The 18,831-nt window shown below is 42.6% G+C and overlaps 1 protein-coding gene across 4 annotated transcripts in view; it reads right to left on the bottom strand.

Annotated features, from left to right (window-relative positions):
* The window catches only part of DCAF1 (DDB1 and CUL4 associated factor 1), a 102,806-nt gene that overhangs the window by 58,424 nt on the left and 25,551 nt on the right, over window positions 1–18,831 (bottom strand). For 3 of the 4 annotated variants that reach the window (XM_026448008.2, XM_026448009.2, XM_023195527.2), the window contains 3 exons: window positions 15,609–15,685; window positions 11,506–11,579; window positions 7,841–7,954 (listed from right to left, as the gene is read on the bottom strand). In XM_026448008.2, the coding sequence (XP_026303793.1) occupies window positions 7,841–7,954; window positions 11,506–11,579; window positions 15,609–15,685 (265 nt within the window). The remainder of the gene's footprint in view (window positions 1–7,840; window positions 7,955–11,505; window positions 11,580–15,608; window positions 15,686–18,831) is intronic. The other variant, XM_026448010.2, reaches the window with a different exon arrangement.

Below are 18,831 nucleotides of genomic sequence, written 5' to 3'. Positions count from 1 at the left end.
TAAAAAAGAAGAAAGATCTCAAATCAAATTCGGAACTAGGCCTAACTATGCCTTATTCCATATGACACTAGAAAAAAACAATACTCAAAGCTAGCAAAAGAAATAATAAAGATTATAGTGGAGAAAAATGAAATAGAGAACAGAAAAATACATAAAGTCAATGAAACTAAAAGTTCTTTACCAAGATCAACAAAATTGACAAAGTTTTGGCAAGACAGGTCAAGAATAAAAGAGAGGACTCAAATTACTAGGATCAGAAATGAAACAGGCCTCACTACTATCAACTTTATAGAAATAAAAAGATTCATAAGAGAATACCATATACAATTGTACAACAACAAATTGGATAACCAAGATAACCAAGATAAAATGGACAAATCTACCAAAACTGACTCATAAAGAAACAGAAAAACTAAACAGACCTATAAGTAGCAAGGAAATTGAATCAATAATCAAAAACTTCCCAAAACAGAAAAACCCAGAACACAATGACTTCACTAGTAAATTCTACAAAACATCTAAAGAAGAATTAAAGCCGGGTGCAGTGGCTTACATCTGTAATCCCAACAATTTGAGAGGCTGAGGCAGGAGGATTGCTTGAGGCTAGGAGTTCGAGACAACTTAAGCAACAAAACCAGACCCATCTCTTTAAATAATTAAATAAAATAAAGAAGAATTAATACCAATCCTTCTCAAAACTCCTCCCAAAAATTGACTGGGAAGTAACACTTTGTAACTCATTTTATGATGCCAGCATTACCAAAGCTAAAGACACTATGAGAAAAGAAAACTATAGACCAATATATCACTAATTACTATAGTTATAAAAATCCTCAACAAAATACTAGGAAAATGAATTCAGCAGCATAAGAGGATTATACATCATGACTAAATAAACTGTATTTCAGGAATTTAAAGATAGTTCAACATGCCACATGACCACTGCAACTGATACCAAAAAAATGTTGACAAGTCAATAACTTACAATGAAAAAACTATAAACGAGAAATAGAAGGAAACATCAGCACAATAAAGGCCATTTATGAAAACTCACAGCTAATATCATACTCAACAGTGAAAGATTCAAAGGCTTTCCCTTAAGATCGAGAAAAAATTGTCCACTTTTTTTTTAAGAGACAAAGTCTCCCTGTGTTTCCCAGGATGGTCTTGAACTCCTGAGCACAAACTATCTTCCCACCTCGGCCTCCCAAAGTACTGAGGTTACAGGCGTCAACCACCACACCTGGTCAAGGTGTCCACTTTTGCCACTTCTATTAAACATAGTACTGGAAGTTCTAGTGAAACTAATTAGACATAAAGAAGGAAATTAAAGGAATCCAGATTAGAGAGAAAGAAGATTACATCTGTTGCCAAATGACATGAAGTTATATGTATAAAACCCTAAAGACTCCATACACAAAAAAACCTGTCAAGAAACACATTCGGCAAAGTTATAGGATACAAAATCAATATACAAAAATCAGTTGCATTTCTACACACTAGCAATGAAAAATATAAAAAGGAAATTCTTTTTTTTTTTAAGTGATAAGGTCTCACTCTGTCACCCAGGCCGGAATGCAGTGACATAATCATAACTCACGGCAACCTCGAACTCCTGCGCTGAAGCAATCCTCCTGCCTCAAACTCCCGACTAGCCAGGACTACAGCCATGTGCCACCACACTCAGCATATATATAGATGCGTATATATATATATATATATACACACACACACACATATACACACACACACACACACATATATATATTTACAGAAGGGGTCTCACTATGTTGCCCAGCCTGCAGTCAAATACTTTTAAATAAAAATAAATTTTAGCCCGGACAGAGTTGCTCATGCCTGTAATGCCAGCACCTTGGGAAACCAAGTCAAGGAGGATCATTTGAGCTCAGGAGTTCGAGACCAGCCTGGGCAACATAATTAGACTCTGTCTCTATTTTTTCATATATATTTTAAAAATAAATAGATTTTAGGTCAGGTGCAGTGGCTCATGCCTGTAATCCCAGCACTATGGGAGGCCAAGACGGGTGGATCACCTGAGGTCAAGAGTTTGAGACCAGCCTGGCTAACATAGTGAAACCCCATCTCTACCAAAAATACAAAACATTAGCTGGGCATGGTGGCAGGTCCATGTAATCCCAGCTACTCGGGAGGCTGAGGCAGGAGAATCTCTTGAACCTAGGAGGCAGAGGTTGCAGTGAGCTGAGATCGCATCACTGCACTCCAGCCTGGGCAACAAGAGCAAAACTTAGTCTCAAAAAACAAAATGGAAAGCTTTTTTTCAATATCTCTGAAAGTAAAAGTCAACAACTTTTTAAAAACAGTGGCTGAATAAAATCAACTTAGTACACTGAACCAGCATTTTAAAAAAGAAATAAAGTAAAAAAGTATCAGAATGAATTGCACTAAGAGTAAACAGTGTTTTTAAAACTTCTTTTTCATACATATAATGTATGGACTGGGCCAGGCGCGGTGGCTCAAGCCTGTAATCCCAGCACTTTGGGAGGCCAAGACAGGCGGATCACGAGGTCAGGAGATTGAGACCATCCTGGCTAACACGGTGAAACCCCGTCTCTACTAAAAATACAAAAAACTAGCCGGGCGAGGTAGCAGGCGCGTGTAGTCCCAGCTACTCGGGAGGCTGAGGCAGGAGAATGGCGTAAACCCGGGAGGCGGAGCTTGCAGTGAGCTGAGATCTGGCCACTGCACTCCAGCCTGGGCGACAGAGCGAGACTCAGTCTCATCAAAAAAAAAAAAAAAAAAAAAAAAAAAATGTATGGACTGGATTTCAAGGTTTTAAAAAAAAGTACATAACTATGTTTCACAAAATTTGAAAAACACTGTCCTAGAGCAGTAAGTCTTTTTCTTTTCTGTTCTGAGACAGGGTTTCATTCTGTCTCCCAGGCTGGAAAGCAGGAGCACAATCACAGCTCACTGCAGCCTCCACCTCCTGGGCCCAAGCAACCCTTCCACTTCAGCCTCCCAAGCAGCTGAGACTACGGTGTGCACCACTACACCCACAAAGAGACTCCACCTCTTTGTAGATGAGGTCTCCTTAGGTTATCCAGGCTGAATAACTCTTAATTATAACTTTGAGGAACACCAATAGTCAATTTGTTGAGAAATAATGATTTCTGACTCATTAATTGCTATAATTAAAGTATTTTAAGAAATATTGATTCACTAAAAAAAACTGCATAGGATAGATACTTCTGAAGAGTACAGATCATCATGTAATCAAGTAACACAATATGAAAGAGGCTTGCAATCTGTTCTCTAAACACTGGATTCAAGACAATTTCCAATCTAATGCACAATGGAGTAAGTCACTTCTCCCAATAAACCATTAATTAAGAAATGATAAAACTGTTCTTGCAGAAAGCTTTATTATTCATAATTTCCCTTAAATAGTGTTTCTAACCTCCAAAGGGCATTCATTTCTTTTTAGATCTACAATGATGAAACTATAAAGAACCAGAGATGATTTTCCTCCAAGGACAACATGGAAATTTTCAAAAAGCCCAGTTAAATCATCTGTAATTGGCTGGGTGCGGTGGCTCACACCTGTAATCTCAGCACTTTGGGAGGCTGAGGCAGGTGAATCACCTGAGGTCAGGAGTTCGAGACCAGCCAGGCCAATGTGGTGAAACCCCATCTCTACTAAAAATACAAAAAAAATTAGCCAGGCATGGTGGTGGGTGCCTGTAATCCCAGCTACTCAGGAAGTTGAGGCATGAGAATCACTTGAAGCCAAGAGGCGGAAATTGTAGTGAGCCAAGATCACACCATTGCACTCCAGCGTGTGCAACAGAGTGAGGCTCTGTCTCAAAAAAAAAAAAAAAAAAAAATCTGTAATCTTAGATAAACCTTGTGTATACAAATATATTGCCATAAATGCTCTTATTATCCTGATTTTCAAAAGAATCCATATCAAAATTGTTTTACAAAGATATAGATTCTTCTAGTCTCACACAGGGGTTGCTAACTGGAGATATTAGTCTATAAGAAATACTGCAAATTATAACATTAATCACAATGTTATTCTCTAAAATACTTTATGTGGCACAATTATTCTGCAATAACAGTTAATAACAAATTTTCTTAAAAGCTAAATAAGAATCCAGATCTTTCATTTGGGTCATACACTTAACTATGATAAGACTTCCAGGCTGGGTGCAGTGACTCATTCCTATAATCCCAGCACTTTGGGAGGTTGAGGCGGTAGGACTGCTTGAGCCCAAGAGTGTGAGACCAGCCTGGGCAACATAGGGAGACCTCATCTCTACAAAAAATTTTTTAAAAATTAGCCAGGCATGGTGGCATTTGCCTATGGTCCTAGCTACTTGGGAGGCTGAGGCAGGAGAATGTTTTGAGACAAGGAGGTCAAGGCTGCAGTGAGCTGTGATCGCACCACTGCACTCCAGACTGGGCAACAGAATGAGACCTATCTCAAAAGAAAAGAAAAAAAAAAAGGATTTCCAGAGTGCTTAAGAAGATTAAAATTTTAATAGCTTTAAAAATAAAGCAAGTGGCCAGGCGCAGTGGCTCACACCTGTAATCCCAGCACTTTGGCAGGCTGAGGCAGGTGGATCACCTGAGGTAGGGAATTTTAGACCAGCCTGACCAACACGGAGAAACCCCGTCTCTACTAAAAATACAGAAATTAGCCAGGCGTGGTGGCACGCACCTGTAATCCCAGCTACTCAGGAGGCTGAGGCAGGAGAATTGCTTGAACCCGGGAGGGAGAGGTTGCAGTGAGCTGAGACTGCGCCACTGCACTCCAGTCTGCACAACACAGCGAGACTCCGTCTCAAAAAAAAAAAAAAAAAAAAAAAAAAAAAACAAGCCATGGGGCATATCCAATTCACATAGCAAATTCTTAAAGCTAAGATACAAAACAAAATATTTACATTACTTCTAAACCTTGAGCAACTAATTTTTTTTTCTGTCTCACTCTCTTGTCAGGGCTGGAGTGCAGTAGCATGAATAGGGGTCGCCACAGCCTCTACTTCCTGAGTTGAAGCGATCCTCCCGCCTCAGCATTCCAAATATCTGGGACTACAGGCATGACCTACTGTGCCCAGCTAATGATTTATTTTTGTAGAGACAGGGTCTTGCTGTATTGCCAAGGCTATATGGCCGGTCTTGAACTACTGGGCTCAAGCAATCCTCTTGCCCTAGCCTCACAAAGTCCTGGGATTACACATATGAGTCACCTCACCTAGCCTTATTTTTTTATTTTATTTTATTTTATTTTATTTATTTTATTTTATTTTATTATTTGAGATGGAGTCTCGCTCTGTTGCCCAGGGTGGAGTGTAGTGGCATGATCTTATCTCACTGCAACTTCCACCTCCTGGGTTCAAGCGATTCTCATGCCTCAGCTTCCCAAGGAGCTGGGACTACAGGCGCACCCCACCACACCCAACTAATTTTTGTATTTTTTTGTACAGACAGGGTTTTGGCATGTTGGCCAGACTGGTCTCAAACTCCCAGCCTCAAGTGATTTACCCGCCTTGGCCTCCCAAAGTGCTGGGATTACAGGCGTGAGCCACCATGCCCAGTCCCTAATTTTTTTTTTTTTTTTGGAGATGGAATCTCACTCTGTCGCCCAGGCTGGAGCGCAGTGGCACAATCACGGCTCACCACAAGCTCCACCTCCCAGGTTCACACCATTCTCCTGCCTCATGCTCCCAAGTAGCTGGGACTACAGGAGCCCACCACCACGCCCGGCTAATTTTTTGTATTTTTAGTAGAGACGGGGTTTCACCATGTTAGCCAGGATGGTCTCAATCTCCTGACCTCGTGATCCACCCACCTTGGCCTCCCATATTGCTGGGATTACAGGCGTGAGCCACCATGCCCGGCCAACCCAGTCCCTAATTTTTGATAGCTGAAGTATATGTGCATAGTCACTATCAATTTAACATTTGCTTGTCTTCCTAACACTTACTCTTATTTCAAATTATCAGTTTGTTTGTTTGCCCACCCCCAAACACCTACATGAATGTAAAGCTCTCATGTTGCTAACAAAATATTCCAAGCCCCTACAACAAACACAGCACAAAAGAGATCTTCTAATATTAGCTACACGAATACTAAATACCATGTAGAAAAGGCTACCTCAAATACAAAGCTCTTCATCACTGGGAAGATCGTTCATCAAGAGTAAGAGTTTGACTGAGATCATAAATCCATTCCAGAAACACATGAGCCAGGCATGGTGTCCCACGTCTGTAATCCCAGCACTTTGGGAGGCCAAGGCAGGAAGATGGTTTTAGCCCAGAAGTTCGAGACTAGCCTGTCAACATAGTGAGACCTCATCTCTACAAAAAAATTTAAAAATTAGCTGGGCATGGTGGCACATGCCTGTACTCCCAGCTACTCAGGCGGCTGAGGTGGGAGAACAGCTTCAGCCCAAGAGGTCAAGGCTGCAGTGAGCCATGGTGATCTCACCACTTTACTCCAACCTGGGCAACAGAGACCCCATCTCAAAAAAAACTCTGGGTGCGGTGGCTCATACTTGTAATCCCAGCACTTTGGGATGCTGAGGCGGGTGGATCACAAGGTCAGGAGTTCAAGACCAGCCTGACCAATATAGTGAAACCCCGTCTCTACTAAAAATACAAAAATTTGCCAGGCATGGTGGCACAAGCCTGGAGTCTCAGCTACTCGGTAGGCTGAGGCAAAAGAATCATCTGAACCCGGGAGGCGGAAGTTGCAGTGTGCCAAGATCACACCACTGCACTCTAGCCTGGGCGACAAGAGCAAGACTCTGTCTCAAAAAAAGAAAAAAAAAAAAACCCACACAACATATAATCTCAAGATTTAAAAAAATACTGTAACAGCCAAGTGCAGCAGCTCACGCCTGTAATCCCAGCACTCTGGGAGGCCAAGGAGGGTGACGAGATCACTTGGGTCAGGAGTTTGAGACCAGCCTAGCCAACATGGTAAAACGCTATCTCTACCAAAAATACAAAAATTAGCCAGGCATGGTGGCAAACACCTGTAATCCCAGGCACCTAGGAGGCTGAGGCACAAGAATTGCTTGAACCCAGAAGGAAGTTGCAGTGAGCTGAGACTGCACCACTGCATTCCAGCCTGGGCGGCAGAGCGAGACTCAGTCTCAAAAAAAGAAAAAAAAAGTAAATAAAATAAAATTTAAAATATTGCCTGGGCGCGATGGCTCACGCCTGTAATCCCAGCACTTTGGGAGGCCAAGGCAGTGGATCACCTGAGGTTAGGAGTTCGAAGCCAGCCTGACCGACATCGTGAAATTTCATCTCTACTAAAATTACAAAAATTAACTGGTCATGGTGGTGGGCGCCTGTAATCCCAGCTACTTGGCAGGCTGAGGCAGGAGAATCGCTTGAGCCCAGGAGGCAGAGGTTGTAGCGAGCCGAAATTGCACCACAGAACTCCAGCACGGGTGACAAAGCAAGACACCATCTCAAAAAAAAAAAAAAAAAAAAATACTGTAGCACCCAAGCAACAAGTATTCATCAAAATAACTATTTTTAAATTTTTGGCTGGGTGCAGAGGCTCACGACTATAATCCCAGCAATCTGAAATGCTGAAGTAGGAGGATCACTCGAGCCCAGTTGCTCACTGGGCAATACAGCAAGACCCCATCTCAATTTTAAAAATGATAATAAAAAATAAATAATTTTATTATTGCCTGTCAGGATCTCTTAGATTTTTATAACATATATTACTATATGAATAACAAAAACTGTAACAATGATTTTAACCACAAACACAAATCAAATAGAACATAATTCAATTATAAAATAAAATTATGACTTTACTTTTCACTAAGTACCTTTTCTTGAAAGACAACAGCAGTTTCCAGCCCTGGCATGATGTCTAGTAGGAGTCTGCAAGCTGCAGTGTTTAAAGGGGGCTCTCGGCTTGTCATCACGTATGCATTCACCAGCTGTAAAGAAAAAAAGAAATAGTGTTCATCTAAAATTCAACCCAGTGAAACTAAGGACATCTAATAAAACCTCAACATATTCCCATTACTTTCTTAACGAGTATGAAAGAAGACTGTATGTAACTAATTAAACTTTTACTAATAAAACCTTTAATTATTATAAACACTTATGATCCTGCTGAGCCATGATGATATCATACATAATTTCTACTGCAGCTTTAAAGCCAAATCCCCCCAAAACAACTCAGCAATCATAGAAATTAAAGTTCAAACACTGACGCCAGTGATGCACACTTGTAATCCCAGCACTTTGGGAAGACAAGGCAGGAGGATCACTTAAGCTCAGGAGTTTGAAACCAGCCTAGACAACATGGCAAAACCCCATCTCTACCAAAAATACATAAATTAGTCAAGGGTGGCGGCCCATGCCTATAGTCCCAGCTACATGGGAGGCTAAGGTGACAGGATGCCCAGAGCCAAGGAAGTCAAGGCTGCAGTAAGCCCTAATCACCACTGCACTCCAGCCTGGGCAACAGTGAGACCCTGTCTCCAAAAAAAAAACAAAACAAAAAAAGAATGCCACAAAGAAACCTATCCCCTTCCATACTTCCATATATACTTTATTTTTTTTTTTTTATGGACAGAGTCTCATTCTGTCACTTAGACTGGAGTGCAGTGGCACAAGCACGGCTCACTACAGTCTCAAGTTCCCAGTCTTAAGTCATACCCAGTTTCAGCCTCCCAGGCAGCTGGGACCACAGGTGCACACCACCATGTCCAGCTAATTTTTTAATTTTTAGTAGAGACGGGGCCTCACTACATTGCCCGAGCTAGCCTCTAACTCTTGGCTTCAAGTGATCCTCCCACCTCAGCCTCCCAAAGTGCTGGGATTACAGGCATGAGCCATCACATCTGGCCCCCACACCACTGCATATACACTTTTTTAAAAGCATAAGCAGGGCAATATGAGCCCCATATTCTTGACAATGGTTAATGAAAAACTCAGATTTTATAATAAATTATATATATAATTAATACATATAATAATATGTATTAATAAAATCTCCATTTGGCACTTATTTACTGAATCTCTAACATTAAGTGGAACTATGTTCTGTGCTGGGCCTATAACAGCAAATAACTGACACAGTCCCACCATCCCAAGATTATCCAGGCTGGGTGTGGTGGCTCATCCCTGTAATCCCAGCTCACTGGGTGGCCAAAATCTGAGGATCACTTGAGCCCAGAATGCAAGACCAGCCTGGGCAACCCAGTGAAATCTTGTCTCTACAAAAAAATTAAAAACTTAGCCAGGCATGGTGGCACATGCCTATGGTCTCAGCTACTCAGAAGGCTGAGGCAGGAGAATCCTTGAGCATGGAAGGTCAAGGCTGCAGTGAGTGGTCGTACTAATGCACTCAGAGTGAGATCCTGTCTCAAAAAAAAAAAAAAAAAAAAGTGTGATTCAGTAGAGGTGACACTTGGGAAAACAGGTAATACCATGAGTAAAGGATGCTACAGAAGCCCCTAGGAGGGCACACAGCCCCTGCAGAGGAATCAGAGAAGACTTAAGAGAAGAAGGGATTCCAAGCCAGGATGTAAAAGACGAGAAGAAGTATCTAAAGAAACGTTGGAGGAGAGGAGGGCCAGAAGGCAAGAACTGAAACTGCAGAGAACAAAGTTCAGAGACAGATTTGGTTTTTATACCAAACTAAGAAACTTAAAATTTATCCTGAAGGTAAAAGAAAGCCATTAATGGATTTTAAGCAAGAGGGTACCACAATTTCTGGGCTATAAAGTGAAGAATGAATTAGAGGAGGACAAGACAAGAAGAAACCAAGTGAGAAATGGTTGGCTCAACTGTGGTCTAGCTAAACTGGGGTCTGGTGACAAGAACAGAACTAGAAGGATTTGTGAAGTTTAAGGTGAAGGGAATAATGACATCTGTAAATCCACTGTATAAGAGAGTTTGGAGGCGTAAAGGATGCTTTCTAGCTGACTAGACAAGGACATCATTACTGAGCTAGAGAACAACAGAAATAAATTATGGAGCAAACGGGGTTAGACACGTAAAATTCAAGGTGTATATGGGAGATACCCAGAAGGAAATGTCTAGAAGGCAGTTGGAAGTGATCTGAAACTAAGAAAGACACATTGGTGATACAGAAATAAATCTAGGAGTCAACACAATACAGATAATAATAGCTAACAATGGCTGGGTACAGTGGCTCATGCCTGTAATCCCAGCACTTTGGTAGGCCAAGACAGGTGGATCACCCAAGGTCAGGAGTTTGAGAACAGCCTGACCAACATGGAGAAACCCCGTCTCTACCAAAAATACAAAAATTAGCCGAGCGTGCTGGCGCATGCCTGTAGTCCCAGCTACTCGGGAGGCTGAGTCAGAAGAATCACTTGAAACCCGGGAGGCAGAGGTTGCAGTGAGCTGAGATCATGCCACTGCACTCCAGCCTGGGTAACAAAAGTGAAACTCTGTCTCAAAAAATAAATAAGTAAATAAATAAATGATAATAATAGCTAATACCTATTTGGCCTTCATCATGTGCCAGGCTCTCTGCCAAGCACCTTCATGCTTAATTTCACTCAAGGATTACAAAAAAGGTTTTAAATGCTATTAACTCCATTTTATAGACTAGAAAAATAAGTCTGTGGCGGGGTGCAGTGCTTCACGTCTGTAATCCCAGCACTTTGGGAGGCCAAGGTGGGTGCATCACTTGAGGTCAGGAGTTCAAGATCAGCCTGGCCAACATGGTGAAAGCCCATCTCTACTAAACATACAAAAAAATAAACCAGGTGTGGTTGGCAAGTGCCTGTGGTCCCAGCTACTTGGGAGGCTGAGGCAGGAGAATTGCCTGAGCCCGGAAGGCACAGGTTGCAGTGAGCCAAGACTGTGCCATTGCATTCCAGCCTGAGTGACAGAGCCAGACCCTGTCTCAAAAGGAAGAAAAGAAAAAGGCAGGGAGAAAATAAAGCTTGAAGGGACTTAAGTCTGTCAGTGAAATATGAAGCTGGATTTAAATCCAAAACATCGACTCCCTAAGCCCACGTTCTCAAACACCATGCCATCCCACCTCCAAAAACAAAACTATCAGCCACAACTTGTTGAGCAACTACTATGTTCAGGAGCTGAGTAAAATATGTATATTCTTATTTACTCCTCACATGCCCCTCAAGATAGAGAGAAAGCACCTTTCTATCCCACTGCATGCCCAATGCATACACCACAGTGTCAGTGCAGAAGCATGCTGTATGCATCACTCTTATTTTTCCATTCAAAAACTCAAGAGGGCCCCTATACTCTCAAATTCAAAATCATTTTGCCCAAGAATGAGCGTAGATACCTTGGGAGGCCTCACCAATATCAAAGTACATACCAAAGAGAAAGCATTATGGCCACAACCAGGACTTTGGCAAAAAACTCTACTCCCAACTTTGTCAAGGCCTTAGGAGAAGGCAAACTATTCACGAAAAAACAATAAAGATACAAAATCTACAGGTGATAATTGCTGGAGAAAAGTAAGAAGCAAACCTACTGCATTCATGAAATCATCATTCTTGAAGAGTATTCTCAGCAAGTGGCCCAGCATACACTCTGGATCAGCTCGACCTACCAAAGAGAAGAGGGGAGGAACAAACAAAGGAATGAGTAAGTCACCCCAGTCAAGCAACTTAGACCTCTGGAAAGGCACCTGGGTTGTTACAAGCACTAATAAAATGCCAGCAAAAATAATCAGAAACAAAAGATTATTGTGCTAAATTAGATTACATAAGAAACATGCTTTAGGCTGGGTGCGGTGGCTCATGTCTGTAATCCCAGCACTTTGGGAGGCCGAGGTGGGCAGATCACGAGGTCAGGAGTTTGAGACCAGCCTGGCCAACATGGTGAAATCCCATCTCTACTAAAAATACAAAAACTAGCCAGGTGCAGTGGCAGGCACCTGTAATCCCATCTACTCAGGAGGCTGAGGCAGGAGAATTGCTTGAACCTAGGAGGTGGAGGTTGCAGTGAGCCAAGATTATACCACTGCAATCCAGCCTGGGTGACAGAGCAAGACTCCATCTGGAAAAAAATAAAAAATAAAAAAAGAAACATGCTTTAAAAATAACAATGTAAAAATCTGAGACACTGCTCTCTAGCCTTCCCATCTCCTAGCATACTGCCTATACAGCACTGCTGAATTAAACAAGCACTAGATCCAGACTAGCATTACCAAGAGTATACAAGGTCTACAAAAGAATCATAAAGGAACCTAAGAGAGAGAAAACTTCTGACTTCCCATCCATAAAAAGGTAGGAAGCATGCTTCTAACCATGGGTGGCCTGGAGAAGACAGGCTCCAAGTCCAACCTCTCCTTCCACTACAATGACAACAGCAACAGAGATGCATCCTCAAACATGTAAGGACACCCTGGGTCAAGGTGACGGGGGTGAATTCCACCAAGCAATCACTAACCCTAAAGATACAGTAACCTTGGCCATCTTAACTTCCTAGCTCTTGTAGAAAGAAAGGAGGCCAGGGGCCTAGGATCAACTCAATGCATAGCCTAATGATAGAAGAATTAGTTGATGGAAGGGAGAATTACGGTTTGTTGTTGTTGGGTTTTGAGACGGAATCTTGCTCTGTCACCAAGGCTGGAGTACAGTGGCTCAATCTTGGCTCACTGCAACCTCCACCTCCTAAATTCAAGCAATTCTCCTGCCTCAGCCTCCCAAGTAGCTAGGATTACAAGTGCCCGCCACCATGCCCGGCTAATTTTTGTATTTTTAGTAGAGTCGGGGTTTCACCATGTTGGCCAGGCTGGCCTCGAACTCCTGACCTCAGGTGATCTGCCCGCCTCAGTCTCCCAAAGTGCTGGGATTATAGGCATAAGCCATTATGCACGGCCTGGTTTGCTTTTAAAGCAGAAACCTCTACTTTATTTCATTTCCTTTCAGAGCATTTAGAGAGGCAAATTTAGTCAAAACATACAATAGAGGATGAAGACAAGATGTGAGCTGCTGATGTTTTTACCAAGCTGTTAATTAGTATCTCAAAGTAATTCACAAAAAGAAACATTAGAGAAAAGCACCACCAAAAAAAAGATTATACATTACCTAATGTTAGCTGTTTATAAATCATGAAACTGAAATCCTTATTTTTAATGAAAGAAATAATGCCACTGACAAATATTGCTTAACATTAAGAGTTAGGAAAAAATTGCTTTTTAAGCTCTACTGAAAAATGGCATATCTTTCTCTGTCTCTCTCTTCTTCCTCATTGCCATGTAATCCATCTCCAGGCAATGACACTCAGTATGATCATCTATCTTTTAATGCTTTTCATAATCCTATGCATTAAATTAATTTCTGATTTCACATTCACTTTCTTACTTCTTCATGCTCTGATTTGAGTTACTGAAGATGTGGGTTAAATCGTGAATATTCCTCTGTAGTCACAAGTAGGGATGTCCAGGACAAGAGCACCAGATAACATCACATAAGCAACTAGACTCTCAATCTGAAATGCCTAGCTTACATGTGAGAATAAAAGTATAAGAAATAGCAGTAAACCCTGGAACACTCAGGTGAATATACAATGTTCTTATTTTTATAACTCCCACTCATTCACACTCTCTTTCCACACACAAATTTTCTTTTTCTTTTTTTTTTTGAGACGGAGTCTTGCTCTGTCGCCCAGGCTGGAGTGCAGTGGCTGGATCTCAGCTCACTGCAAGCTCCGCCTCCCGGGTTTACACCATTCTCCTGCCTCAGCCTCCCGAGTAGCTGGGACTACAGGCGCCCGCCATCTCGCCCGGCTAGTTTTTTGTATTTTTTTAGTAGAGACGGGGTTTCACCGTGTAGATCAGGATGGTCTCGATCTCCTGACCTCGTGATCCACCCGTCTCGGCCTCCCAAAGTGCTGGGATTACAGGCTTGAGCCACCGCGCCCGGCCCTTTTTTTTTTTTGAGACAGAGTTTTGCTCTTGTTGCCCAGGCTGGAGTTCAATGGAGCGATCTCGGCTCACCACAACCTCCGCCTCCCAGGTTCAAGAAATTCTCCTGCCTCAGCCTCCTGAGTAGCTGGGATTACAGGCATGCACCACTATGCCTGGCCAATTTTGTATATTTAGTAGAGACGGGGTTTCTCCATGTTGGTCAGGCTGGTGGGAAACTCCTGACCTCAGGTGATCCTCCTGCCTCGGCCTCCCAAAATGCTGGGATTACAGGTGTGAGCCACCACACCAGGCCAAAATTTCAGACTCCTCTCCACAAAGGACTGCTTCAGGCTATAGAGCTTATATGCACTATGGGCCCATGCATGACTTCAGCTTTGCCTACTGGTGATCTACTTTATAGTAAACATAAAATGGCAGTCCCAAGTCCCTCATAATTTTGTACCACAGTAGCAAATTCCATACCAAAGCAAGTGCTGTCATGGCCTTAATTTTAAATTAGCCCAAAATTGGTCAGGCTCAGTGGCTTACACCTGTAATCCCAGCACTTTGGGAGGCGAAGGCGGGTAGATCACTTGAGGTCAGGAGTTCAAGACCAGCTTGGCCAACATGGTGAAACCCCTTCTCTATTAAAAATGCAAAAATTAGCCGACTGTGGTGGCGCATGCTTGTAATCCCAGCTACTTGGGACACTGAAGCACAAAAATTGCTTGAACCCAAGAAGCGGTGGTTGCAGTGAGCCAAGATCGTGCCACTGCACTCCAGGCCGGGCGACAGAGCAAGGCACCATCTCAAAAAATAAATAAATAAATAAGCCCAAAATAAAACCAAATTAACACGAGAAGGCATACTTTAGTTCTCAAGACACCAAAGCAGGCATAAACGTCAACGTTCCAAATACCAACTTCCTAACTAAAAGCAGGACACTGAATGTTTTCTCAACTATATTTCTCCAACAGTAAAAGGATAATTATTAAAAGGATAATTATTATTAGAAAGATGAAGGCACAGAGAAGAACAACTTTTGCTTTTATGGTTTAAAAAAGTTGGCTGGGCACAGTGGCTCAAGCCTATAATCCCAGCACTTTGGGAGGCCCAGGCAGGAGGATAGCTTGCGTCCAGGAGTTCGAGACCAACTTGGGCAGCAAAGTAAGACCCCATCTCTACAAATAAAAAATAAAAATCAGCTAGGCATGATGGTACACGCCTGTAGTACCAGCTACTCAAAAGGCTTGAAGTGGGAGGATAGTTTGAGCCAGGAGATCCAGGCTGCAGTGAGCTATGATCATGCCACTGCACTGCAACCTGGGTAACGGAGTGAGTACCCGTCTCCAAAAAGGAAAAAGTCTGAAAGGAAGATCATTTTTCTTTTTAATTCTTTGTCATCATACCAATTGAGTTAACTAAAGTACACCTACTTTTGTTCCTTTAGGTTAGTTAAGTGATATTTGATCAGCAAATATCAAAAATATTTCCAATTTTTTCCAGAAATTTATTTTTCCTCACCGGTTCCACCTTGAGCAACATTTTAACAAATAAAAGGTCTTAAAACTTACCACAGAAGATGCTATTGCAACTCAAAAATATTCCCATAAGCAATTTTTCTTTTTTAAAAAAGAAAAAAAGACTCTTGCTTTAATAAAAGTGTCTTAAAAGAAAAATAAGAGAAAAAAAAGACCCACACTTAGGACCACAAGTCTTACCAGGATGTCGATCATCAAATGGGTCTGGATCCCCTTTACGATACTCTTCAGTTTCTTTTTCAATCAATTGAGACATCCTAGCACAAAGGGAACAAGGAGTCAACTCTGGACAAGCATTAAAAAATGCACCACCACCTACAACAGTCAATTCGACAGTCAAGGTAGAAAATAAAACCAAAGTTAGAAAAAGGCTATTTCTTCTGACGTACATAGAAATCCAAGCAATTATCTCATAAAACAGTTTCTTCTCCCAAACTCATTCTTTTTTTTTTTTTTTTTTTTTTGATGGGAGTCTCGCTCTGTCGCCCAGGCTGGGTGCAGTGGTGTGATCTTGGCTCACTGCAAGCTCTGCCTCCTGGGTTCACACCATTCTCCTGCCTCAGCATCCTGCATGGCTGGGACTACAGGCACCCGCCACCACATCTAGCTAATTTTTTGTATTTTTAGTAGAGACAGGGTTTCACCATGTTAGCCAGGATGGTCTCAATCTCCTGAATTCATGATCTGCTCGCCTTGGCCTCCCAAAGTGCTGGGATGACAGGCGTGAGCCACTGCACCCAGCACCCAAACTCATTCTTATATAAACTTTCCTTGCCTCAAAAAATAACATTACCTTCACCTCAGAAACCAAAAACCTAGGAGTCATCTTTAAAATCTTCCTTTTCCTGCCAGGCGCGATGGCTCACACCTGTAATCCCAGCACTTTGGGAGGCCGAGGCAGAAGGATCACCTGAGGTTGGGACTTCGAGACCAGCCTGAACAACATGGAGAAATCCCGTCTCTACTAAAAATACAAAATTAGCCGGGCATGGTGGCACATGCCTGTAATCCCAGCTACTCAGGAGGCCGAGGCAGCAGAATCGCTTGAACCCAGGAGGCAGAGGTTGCGGGGAGCTGAGATCGCGCCATTGCACTCCAGGCAACAAGAGCGAAACTCCGTATCAAAAAAAAGAAAAACAAAAATTCTTCCTTTTCTACTCCCTCTCCCACAACAATTTCTATTAGCTCTACTACAAGGTATTTCCTGACTCACATCACTTCTCTAACTCTTCACCACTCCTATCCTCATCCAGACCACCATCATCAACTGCCTGGATTACTTCCAATGGTCTCTTTACCAGTCTCCTTGCTTCCCGCTTCCATGTCTGACCTGACGCAATTCATTCTCCAACTTCCAATGACTTACCACAATACCCTGAATTAAATCCAAGTACTACTATGGCCTGCAATTATCTGGCTTCTGCCTGCTGCTTCCTGACCGTTTCTTCCACTCATCCCCACCTCCCTGCATTAAGCTTTAGTCACTGTTCTTCAAAGAGCCCAATTTCACTCCTATTTCAGGGTTATAGTGCTATTACCTCAGCTTGTAACATTCTTCCCACCATCTAAGCCTCCACCTCTGCCCCAAGTAACCATACATCTGCTTTCTCTCACTACAGGTGAGTTCTGCTTGATCCAGAATTTTTTTTCTTTTTTTTCTTGTAGAGATGGGGTCTTCCTATGTTGCCCAGGCTGGAGTATAGTGGCTATTTACAAGCATAAACATAGCACACTACAGCTTCAAACTCTTGGCCTCAAGGAATCCTCCTGCCTCAGCCTCCCAAGTAGCTGGGTCTACAGGCACGCAACACTGTGTCTGGCTTGTTCCAGACTTTCACATAAATTGAACCATATATAATCTTTTTACATCTGACTTTCATATAGCATGTTCTGAGAGTCATCCATATTGCTGAATGTATGAAAAGTTCTATTTTATTCATGCAGTCTTTTTTTTTTTTTTTTTGAGAAGGAATTTCACTTTTGTTGCCCAGGCAATGGTGCTATCTCAGCTCACTGCAACCTCTGCCTCCCGGGTTCAAGCGATTCTCCTGCCTCAGCCTCTTGAGTAGCTGGGATTACAGGCATGTGCCACCATGCCCAGCTAATTTTTGTATTTGTAGTAAAGATGGGGTTTCTCCATGTTGGTCAGGCTGGTCTCGAACTCCTGACCTCTGGTGATCTGCCCACCTCAGCCTCCTAAAGTGCTGGGATTACAGGTGTGAGCCACTGCGCCCGGCTATTCATGAATTATTTATAAAACAAGAAAAAGGCCGGGCACGGTGGCTCAAGCCTGTAATCCCAGCACTTTGGGAGGCCGAGACGGGTGGATCACGAGGTCAGGAGATCGAGACCATCCTGGCTAACACGGTGAAACCTCGTCTCTACTAAAAATACAAAAAACTAGCCAGGCAAGGTGGTGGGCGCCTATAGTCCCAGCTACTTGGGAGGCTGAGGCAGGAGAATGGTGTGAACCCAGAAGGCGGAGCTTGCAGTGAGCTGAGATCTAACCACTGCACCCCAGCCTGGGCAACAGAGCGAGACTCCGTCTCAAAAACAAAATAAAAAAAATTAAAAAATAAAAAATAAAACAAGAAAAATGGCTGGGCACAGTGGCTCACACCTGTAATCCCAACACTTTGGGAGGCCCAAGTGGGTGGATCACCTGAGGTTGGGAGTTCAAGACCAGCCTGACCAACATGGAGAAACCCCATCTCTACTAAAAATACAAAATTAACCTGGCATGGTAGCACATGCCTGTAATCCCAGCTACTCGGGAGGCTGAGGCAGGAGAATCGCTTGAACCCAGGAGGCGGAGGTTGCACTCCATTGCACTCCAGCTTGGGAAGCAAGAGCGAAACTCCATCTCAAATGAAAAAAAAAACGAGAAAAATTACTATTTGAGTGCCCTAAGACTGACACTGTATTACAATGACAAGCCAATACAAGACTATCACACTCTTCATCTAACATGCTCTGTCCTAAGTCAAACTCTCCTATATGCTTATTTCCAGGACACCATATTTTCTAGTCTTTTTTTTTTTTTTTTTTTTTAAAGAAACAAGGTCTAGCATGGGCGATAGAATGAGACTCTCTCAAAAAAACAAACCAAAAACCAAAAAAAAAACAGGGTCTCACTTGGTTGCTCAGGCTGCAGTGCAGCAGCACAACTCATGGCTCACTGAAGCCTCAAGTGATCCTCCCACCTCAGGCTCCTGAATAACTGGGACTACAGGCACACCACCATGCCCAGCTAACTTTAAAAATTTTTTGTAGATGGGGAATTTGCTCCCCAGGCTGACTCAAACTCCTGGGCTCAAGCCCACCTTGGTCTACCAAAGTTCTGGGATTACAGGCGTTCAGCTGCCACACCCAGCCTTGCTAGTCTTTTTTTTTTTTTTTTTTT

The sequence above is a fragment of the Piliocolobus tephrosceles genome, chromosome 2 (genome assembly GCF_002776525.5).
Source record: "Piliocolobus tephrosceles isolate RC106 chromosome 2, ASM277652v3, whole genome shotgun sequence".
Classification (NCBI taxonomy): Eukaryota; Metazoa; Chordata; class Mammalia; order Primates; family Cercopithecidae; genus Piliocolobus; species Piliocolobus tephrosceles.
Note: the sequence above shows the minus strand (reverse complement) of the source record. Positions and strands in the feature narration are given on the sequence as shown.